The sequence below is a fragment of the Anser anser genome (assembly GCF_964211835.1).
Source record: "Anser anser genome assembly, chromosome: 2".
NCBI lineage: Eukaryota > Metazoa > Chordata > Aves > Anseriformes > Anatidae > Anser > Anser anser.
The window spans coordinates 125,732,649-125,741,729 of NC_139721.1; the positions used below are offsets into that span (position 1 = coordinate 125,732,649).

General features: G+C 40.8%; 1 protein-coding gene across 5 annotated transcripts; it reads right to left on the reverse strand.

Moving 5' to 3' along the window:
- Window positions 1-811: 811 nt before the first annotated feature.
- BTD (biotinidase) lies at window positions 812-9,030 on the reverse strand. 5 transcript variants are annotated; one of them, XM_083825125.1, is made up of 5 exons: window positions 8,948-9,030; window positions 8,745-8,786; window positions 5,919-6,150; window positions 4,212-4,361; window positions 812-2,227 (listed from the first exon to the last, which is right to left on the reverse strand). In XM_083825125.1, exons 3-5 carry the CDS (start codon window positions 6,132-6,134, stop codon window positions 1,043-1,045), a joined length of 1,551 nt encoding a protein of 516 aa, XP_083681251.1. In that variant the 5' UTR covers window positions 6,135-6,150; window positions 8,745-8,786; window positions 8,948-9,030; the 3' UTR covers window positions 812-1,042. The 5 variants fall into 5 exon arrangements, with proteins under 5 accessions (XP_083681251.1, XP_083681250.1, XP_083681252.1 ...); XM_083825124.1 differs by lacking the exon at window positions 8,948-9,030 and adding an exon at window positions 8,914-8,947; XM_083825126.1 differs by lacking the exon at window positions 8,948-9,030 and adding an exon at window positions 8,882-8,923.
- Between the last annotated feature and the right edge of the window lie 51 nt (window positions 9,031-9,081).

Consider the following 9,081-nt stretch of genomic DNA (forward strand, 5'->3'; position numbering starts at 1 on the left):
TGCGGTAAAAGAGTTTGTCACTGCAGTACAATATTTATAGCACCTAATCTCATTATTGCTCTGGAAAGAGGGGTGTGCTTTACTCATTTAGCAGCAGGAACCTGCCATCTGGCACACAATTTATGTAAAAACCTTACTGTCCCACAATTCGTTGTGTGCTTTTCACAGCTTATTGAATGAATTTATGAACAATGTGTAAGATGTCTCAAGTCAAAACAGGCTTGAAATGACCCCTCTTTTCAACAGGGACAGTACTACAGTAGTACATAACCTGAGCAATGAACAGCAACAACTGTTTTCTTTAAACACAATTCCTTGCACAGGAGGGTGGAAATTGTCTTAATGAAGCCTAGTGCTTCACAGTCGGTTGATATACTCTTCCCCAGATGTGTTGTTCCATAGATGTTTAAAGCAGTAACGTTCAGTTATTCTTCAAAGTATATAGGAAAAGTTACAGTGGTTGCTAACAGAACTGCAGACAACCAAGCAGCCAGTCAATGGTAATCATTTCAGCTGGGGGCGAGGGTTGGGGGTTGATAATAAGAAAAAAGAAATCCTTGCACCCTAACCAGAAATCAGAACTTCACCATATACAAGCTATATTTTCATGCACGTCATGCATGGTATTTGTGTCATCGACTCCATTCCCTATTTTTCTTCCTTTTGTAGTGGTTTTCCATTCCATTTATTTCCATAACCCTAGCCAAGACCCAAGAAAAACAAAAGATTAAATTTAAAGGGGCAAATTCAGTTTAAATGAGAGATTATTTTCCCTGTATAAAACATCTCAACACATTATAACAAGCCTTCATAGTTACAAGGCAGTTTGTTTACTTCTGGAATGACACACGCGTCCAAGGTACAGACCGTGGTTTATAGCCTCTAAGATTAATTGCTTTGGTTATCGTTTCAAATGGGGAACGTAATTGGCCGATCGTGTAACAAACATACCTGAAGAGCTTCGAAGTACAGATAGTCAACAGTTCGTGTTAAGATACATGCTCCGAAAATGTAAGCAGTTTGATTCAGCCAAATATCTGTGCTAGTCCTTTTCATACCACCTCCCGTACAGAGCAGCAGTCAGTAAGCCAGATGATGTTCTATTTTTGCTCATGAAATAGTGGTGGTTTTTCCAGCCCATGTGATCAGCAAAGTCCAAGGTAATGCCAGATGTCAGCAGTAAAGGGAAGATATATGGAGTACTCATATTTCCCCATAGCTGGAAATCTATCAATGCAGAGGCATCCGTAACCTCCTGCCCGCAAGTGCTAAAGCTGAGACCACCACACTTTACTAGAGCACAGGCCTGGACATAGTATGTGCCGTGCACTGTATGGAGCCCATCAAAAACTCCCAAAGCATATAATTCATCCGTTAAAACAGCTCTCCGATAATTTAAGTAACAACAGAGGGTGTTGGAACAAACCTGGAGCTCTCCTTTTTCACCCCAGACAGGAACAAAAGTAAAGTTGTCATACATCATTTCTGCATAGAACTGGGGAGGTAACTGTTCGGTTCCTTTTTCTAATACTCTAGCAGGCGTCTCCTGTCCCTCCTTAAAGCAAACTTGATCATCCATTGAAGCACTTGTGAAAGTCTTGCACGAGTGATGTAAGTTCTCTCTGAATCTTTCATTACTCCCTAAACTGGTTTTGTAATCAGTGGTAATCACAGGAATTTCTGCAACTATGAGCTTGCCACCATAGCTTTCCATGTTGTGGTAGATGAACGATTTGGCTGGAGTGTATATGCCGCTCCCTGTCATGCCCAAGGTAGGGTGGTGGATATTAGCTGCTAAAATGTTGACGTTGAAAGCTGTTGCAAAAGCTTGTTGAAACTCTACAGCAGACAGGAGCGGGAGCTGGTTCATCCAGGCAGTGGGATATACAACTTGTTTTAAGTTGTATTGTCTGATTAGCTTCACTGCAGGCTCAAAGAAGAGTATATCAAAGCAAGTGAACATACCGAACTTGCCAGCGAAAGGGGTCTCAAAGAGCTTGTAGTCAGGCTCTGGAGGGGCATCGAAAGCATATTCAAAATACAGATTGTGCTTGCGGTAGGTGGCTACCAGCATACCGGCATCATCGAATGCCACGTTGGTATTGAACTGGTATCTGCCATCAGATGGGCAGCGAGGATCGGTGTGCCCACAGGGCTGCTTGGTTCCTAAGTTTGCCACGAGGAATATTTTGTTGTTCAATGCCATGCAGCTCAGACGTTGCAGAACCTGGAGAAACAGGATACGGAAGGATAAGTTTTATTTCAGCAACTATAACGTATTTCATACTGTTCAAATTGTTCAATTTCCAGTTGAAATCAATACATTTGAACTTATCTGTAAAATTTACATATAGTGATAAAGTTATGGTGAAAGCTATTGGAACCCATTACTTTCTAGACCAAAAAGTATTTCAGATACTAATTTCAAAATGGCTTTGAAAAAAAATTATCTGGCTTTTATTTCCTGACAAGTAAAAAAATATTTCTCTCTACTTCGAGGGCTTGCTGGCGCACCAGTGGCCTTAAACCACCACAACAGATCTACGTTTACCTTTAGAAAGACAAACTTCTAATTATGATCACTTGCAGCTGCAATCTTTTGTTACTTCAACTACTTTTAGAGTTTTTGCCCTAAATAAAAAAAAAAAAGTGATTACTACCTACAACTTAGAGAAGCAGAGATATAAACCGATTTTACTTAGTTATAGAAAAGAAATTCTGAAAGTTAGACTGCAGTACGACTGGGATGTTTCTTCGAACCTAGAGAAAGCTGCATGTTAACTGGCGTTCATTTTCTGTGTGGGTAGGACCGCCCAGTATGATGCAGATATCACGGTGCAGATATATCTGAAGCTAAATCTGAGCAAGCACAAATAAGCCAGTAGAACGTAAATCGTGTTCCTAGGGCTGACCCCCAAACTGAATACCGCTGCTGAGAAGGCATATGTATTGCTCAGGCAGAACACAGTTTACTGGCTTCTGAGATACAGGCCTCCTAGGATTTCTCTGCACTGCACCATGCCAACCAGATATATTGGCCACCTTAAATCAGATTATGTAGATATTTTTGGATAGCTTTTTAGGTTACGGTGGGGTATCACTGTAATTTAAAGTTATGTGTTGATATAAAACATATCTTCAAAACATTTTCTGTAGTTCTGCTGAAATGAGAAGCTGTGCATTAGCGAGAGTGCTGACTGATGCAAGTAGCAAAATGGGTGGGAATTTAAACATACTGCTTATTTTGTCTGTTTGGCTTATTTAAAGACAGCAAATAAAGGTATATCACCATAAAACACCATTTAAAATTTATTTTTAAAAATCTTTTCATTCTGTGTCTTCAAATCAAGCTTGCCCTGGCTAACTGCAATAAAACCCAAAGACTTCCAGAACTGCAAACTCCTAATAGGATCTGAATGTCAAACTAAATTTTTGCTTGCTTGCTTGCGCATGGTTATTGGTAATAAGGATTCATAGGTCAAAGTAGGTCACCATTTATAACTGAGATCCCTGTTTGCACAGGAATTCTGCTGTCTTAGTAGGCACATGAACAATTACAGTATTGACTACTGTAATATTAGAGAAATAAATAGTTTGTATTACTAAGTATAGCATAATTTTTAACATTAGGTCCAGAAGAGTAAATGGAAGTACTATTTTTGTAACTTGCAGGTTACCTCCTCTGTAATCACACTCTATCTGTGTTAAGTTGTGACTTCTATTACATTTTAGCAGGTCCAGCCCTGTTACTTTTGCAAGTACTTTTACAGACAATCAATGAGACAGAATGTTCTCAAGTCATTACATCCACGGAAAGCTCAGACTATTAAGACTGAGTAACAAGAATGTATCAGAAGTGATGATACTGTAATGTTGTTTTATTAAAACAATGTCGTTCAAAATAAAATCCCAAACCACTACCAGTGTAAGAGATATGTAATAAGATATTACCATTCTATAGGGTGGGAAGCAGGAGTTTAGAAGCCCAGAAGGCTCATAAAGAAGCTAATCTTTCTTGTATGTATCTAAAATCCTCCTCTGCTAAGAATTAAACCAGCATCAACAGAGTACATGAAAACAGAATCTGATACCGTGAGTTGATACACTTCTTGCTTGCTTCCCTAAGCAAAACTAGAGGTAGTTACGCACTTGGAGGATGAATCTAGCATTTAGTTATTCCAGTTCTCTACAGAAAACATTCCTACAATTACCTCTGTGTCATTGAACAAATACATCTCTCTGCATGGATTCCATTTCACAGCGTGTAAATGTGGAACAAAATCTAAGTAAGGATAAATGGATCTTCTGGTGAAGTTGAAGCCATGGATTCCATCTTCAGGAAAAACAATAATCTGTGCCCCCTGTATATAAAACAAATGCACGTTTTGTAGGGATAGCAAAACCAACCTAAATATGAAATGAAAAGAAAGGAATATATTGGTGAAGAAGAGCTAAAGAAAGTTAAGGATAATCCAAGTTTGTTTTGATTTGAATGTAGTTTGAATGTATCTTTTCTTTAACAGCATGGTAGGTGTAACTGTATATATATATAATATATATATATATATATTTAACCTAAGTCATAACTTTAGCTCGAGAAATAACTTGACATTATTTTAAGGGTGTGTTAGTAAGCGCAGACTTCTCTAAATTCTTACCAGAAATATTCTCCCTTCACATGAGTCACAAGAACAACATCATTCAGGTTAAAGATTAATGATGTTAAAATTTGTCTTAACTTTGTTTTCAGAACTATGCCAGTTGTGGATGAAGTCTATCAAAGGTGCAAGATCTGCATCAAACATACCGTTAACTGTGTCAAAGGAGCAGTATCACTTGAGTCCAGTCCTACTGGAATCCTTCCTAAAAACAAACAATCCAGGTAGGATTGTTTTCAGAAACAGCTTGGCTGTGGAAGCAGTGCATGCCCTAGTAGCAATGCAGCCATGACAGGGCTAGGCTGGCACTACCTAAAACTTACAGATACCTGTTCTTGAAAAAACGGTTGATTCCTCTTACGTCAGACCTAGCATCAGTCACTCAAATCCCCATGTCTTTTCAAAAGTCAGTTCAAATGTGTTATCTGTGCTATGGCTTCAGGATAATTTATGGTGTTTTGGATGCAGTACTGCATAAAAATAGCTATCATGCTTCTGGACTGTGAGGCCCAGGAACCTGAACTTCTCAAAAGAAACAATAACAACAACAAAACCCCACCACCTTCTAAAATTATATAAAAATGTTAATTCTGTTCAAAAACAACAGCTTTGTGTAACCTGCAAATCACTTCTTCTCTGCATAGGAACAATAAGGCCTGCTTCCTCTGACTAGAAGCAGCCTTGAGTTTTCTTGGGGAGGAAGGGAAAGGAGGCTGTGCATAACAAGTGCCAGAAATACAAGTCTTTCTCCTCTGAATATATTTAGGAAGGACCGTTCCATGAACGGTAGGAGAAAGGAATGGAAAACTTTACTTCCACAAAACTGTTAATGGTGGAACATTCATTTCCAAAGCATTAAACTTCTTTGGTGTTTAGAAACATTCAGGAATTTCCATTGAGAGTACTGGAATAAAATCAAAGCCAGAGACGTAAAACAATCTTTCAATAAAAACATTCCATTGAAGAAAGCAGAAAGGAGGCAGGTATTCAGACCAAAATAGAAAAATAATTTCCCTACGCTAAATAACTATAGGCATGTTTTTCCAAGCTTGGAATACCTCAAGTTAGGCAAGTTGCTAATTGGCCTGACTTTTTCCTGAGCCGCTGGCAGGTCAGAATGTCCGAAAAAAACAGACCATACTTATGTATATAAATATGGCTGCAGTTGCCTGGGAACACAAATGTGAAAGATTATCCTCAAATAGCACTTACTCTATATATACATAGGACACACGCGACCACTCCTAAGCCGTGGCATACCTGCCTTGCAGCAGCCACTGCCTGCTGCTCGTAGATGTCCAGGTTTCTGCCCATGAGCTGCAGCGCCGAGCGGCGATCGACGAGGGCGGTGGGGTCGGGGCTCAGTATGGACTCGTGTTCATACACAGCGGCGACGTAACGCGCCTCCTCAACTCCTCCTGAGACAACTTGAGAGCAGAGAAAGCAGACGGACAGCTTCCAGCACAGACCCGCCATGTCGCAGGCCGTAAATCTGGAGGGGAAAAAACAGCTGGGTAGGGGGCCTCGAATAACAACTCACGCCAGGAATTTCAGATTAAACGTGCACTGTAACTGAGACTCTGAGCAGTGGTTGAACTGAGTGTGGTCTTTTTAAATTCCTAAACAAACACGTGTATATTGTTTCTAAAACTTCAGTCTAACTACCTTGGTGTTTTTTTAAAGGCCTGTACTGTTTAAAAGCATTTTTGCTAGTTGCACTGATCTCTTTGCTTGATCTCCCTTTACAGTTAACTTCCTTATCCATTTATAGATCTATCGTACCACGTATCAAAACGTCGCTGGGAAAACTTAAAAGCAGATCACAAACATGCAGTTTCTCCCCCATTTGGTTATAATGGTGATTTGTAAGTAGCAATTCTTAAAATTACTTGGACACTATATTTAGTAGACAAGTAGCAACACAACATTTTATCAGTACTAACAGATAATTGCCAAAGAATTTGAAACTTCTGCATTTATCTGTTTTTCTATCATGGAAGTGCCTCTCCTGATGGATTCTGAATTTTCACTATATTCCAACTCTGCACGTGCAATAAATAGACTAATTTATTTCATACAATGAGGCTTTTTTCAACTTTTATAAAAATGTTGAGTGCAATTCAGAGCCACATTCCTCCTGTGCAGTGCAGATAGGTAACAAATGCTTTCACAGGAATAACAACAAAGCAAAAATCCCAACAAAATGCAAAAAAAAACTTGCATTACTGAGCTTTTCTTACGTTTACTTCTTTCCTATCTTGTTCAATCCTCACGACCTCAATAGTAGCATTGAAAGGCAGTGGAACAGAATGTGTTTACTGTATTTTCTCAGTGGAGAAATCCCTTTATGCTCCTACTTTTGAGGCTGTGCAGCAGAAATAAATGAAGAATTGGAGTCTGGAAGGTTGGGGCATCCTCTCTGTTGTGGGCTCCCTACATAGCTTTTTTGACTTCCCAAGTTGGTAACACCCTATACTTACACAGAACATGGTCAGTGACTGTGCAATACTTATGAAATACTACAGAAACACCAAGTTCTCCAGAATTTGAGCAATAAATATACAGTGTGACATTTCAGTCTTTGTCACCCCTGTGTTGCTAGTATTAATAAATAAATGCTGAATGTCAGTGAAGATGAAAGAGCGTGAAGGAGAGATGTGCTGATGCTAGGTATTGATGGCCCCCAGTCTTCAAGTTCAGTTATTGATTTTGTAAGCTCCAACTTTGTCCCGTGCAGTGGTCAGCTTTGCAAATGAAATCTGATCAGAATTAAGCAATACCAAGGTGCAAATGAAAATATAAAGCAGTAGCAGGGGGAAGGAGAAGGGAGAAGAGGTAGGAAGCCTCGCACTGTTAAGAAAGCCACTGAAAATAAACACACTGTAGCACTTCACTGACAAAACTCTTTTCTATTTCTGTCATCCCTTCAGAGCCAAAACGCCTATTTAGGACAGGAATGGGTTCTCGTCAGCCATTCCTTAACAAAGTTGTCAACAAGGATGTAATTAGAATTCTTCGCTACTAGCAATGGAAAACTTGAAGAGTTTGAGATCACAGGATGAAACTGCTATGCATCAGAAAAACAGCCTTTTTGTCTTATAAGCCAAACATAGCAACATACAAAATGAACAGGGCATCTAAAAGAGGAAGGGACTCACATTACTATCTTGAATGTTTCAGACCAGCAGAAAATAAACCTTAGCTAAAAAGTAAGAATTTTCCAAGCCTATCAGTAAAATACATCATTTTGTCATTGCCCTTCCTCTTTTAGATGCACGAGAATTTTAGCAGTGAACATCTGACTATACAAGCTCATCCATCTGAACTTGTGACAACTGAAATAAGTCAGTAACTAAAATAATTCCCCTGAGTCTTTTCCCCTGGCTGAGATTACCGCTAGTTCCACACACAATGGCTGAGCGCTTGTGAGCGCTCCCTAATGCCATTTTTGACAGCTTCAACACCAGAAAAGTGGTAGCTAATGCAGTGCTTCTAACACGGAGAGCTGTGACTAGCTCCAAGGCTGGGCTTAGGGACAGTAACCTTTTCAGCCAAAAGTAGGACACTGTCAGGGTTTACTCATTCCTTAGCCCATGAGACTCCAAATAAGTCTCAGCTACGTTCTCTCTTTTTTTTTCCCCCTACCCCTAATGGCAAGTGCAATCTAATAAATCTTTTCCCTGAAGAGAAGGTAACATGTTTAGGGTCTACAGAGCTGTCAGCTCACCTAAGTCCCAACTTTAAAGGAAATTTTCATAAATTGAAATGCTTTATAACTTAACCTCTTGTCCTGTCCTTTTCCTGTGATTTATGCAGTCTCTTGTCCGGCACCTATGCTTCAGTGTGATCACCTCACAAACCCAAAGGTGTTTCCCAGCAGTGAAATGCAGAACACGGAGACAAAAGCAATGTGAATGCTGCTTCTTAGCACCAGTATACTTAGCAGAATCCAACAGACTGTACAACACAGAAGCAGCACAGCACTTGTACAGGTCCTCTTAAACGGCTGTTAAGCTCTACCAGCAGCATAGCTGCTAGGCAGAAGTAATTATGTCTTCTCCACATGGGGTTTTACCCACAACTTACGCGACGCCGCTGCCACTCACTCGATACCCAACCAACGCGGATCTGCAAACACAACCAAACTCCAATTACATTTTATTTCTCCTCCGGTGACCCCTCCCGCCCACCGACTTTGCGGGCAGCACCGCCTCCCACCGTGACCCGCCGACCCCGCCGCCTCCGCCCCGCTCCCCTCACGGCCCCCGCGGCCCCTCACTGCCTCCCACCGGCCGCCGCCTCACGCGCCGCCCCGGCCTTTTAACGGCCGCCCCCTAGCGGCCAACGGCCGCCGCCTCCCGCCCTCCGACTGTGCGCCCGCTCTGACCAATGGGAGCCCTTTCTCACATCCAAGCGACCGGTT

Bases quoted from the DNA above. Each gene is read 5' to 3' on its own strand.
- BTD (XM_083825125.1), bottom strand. From the start codon at position 6,134: ATGGCGGGTCTGTGCTGGAAGCTGTCCGTCTGCTTTCTCTGCTCTCAA. The intron at 4,362-5,918 runs GTATGCCACGGC...TTTTATATACAG, and splicing joins CAGTGGCTGCTGCAAGGCAG to GGGGCACAGATTATTGTTTT. The intron at 2,228-4,211 runs GTAATTGTAGGA...CTGTTTCTCCAG, and splicing joins ATTTGTTCAATGACACAGAG to GTTCTGCAACGTCTGAGCTG.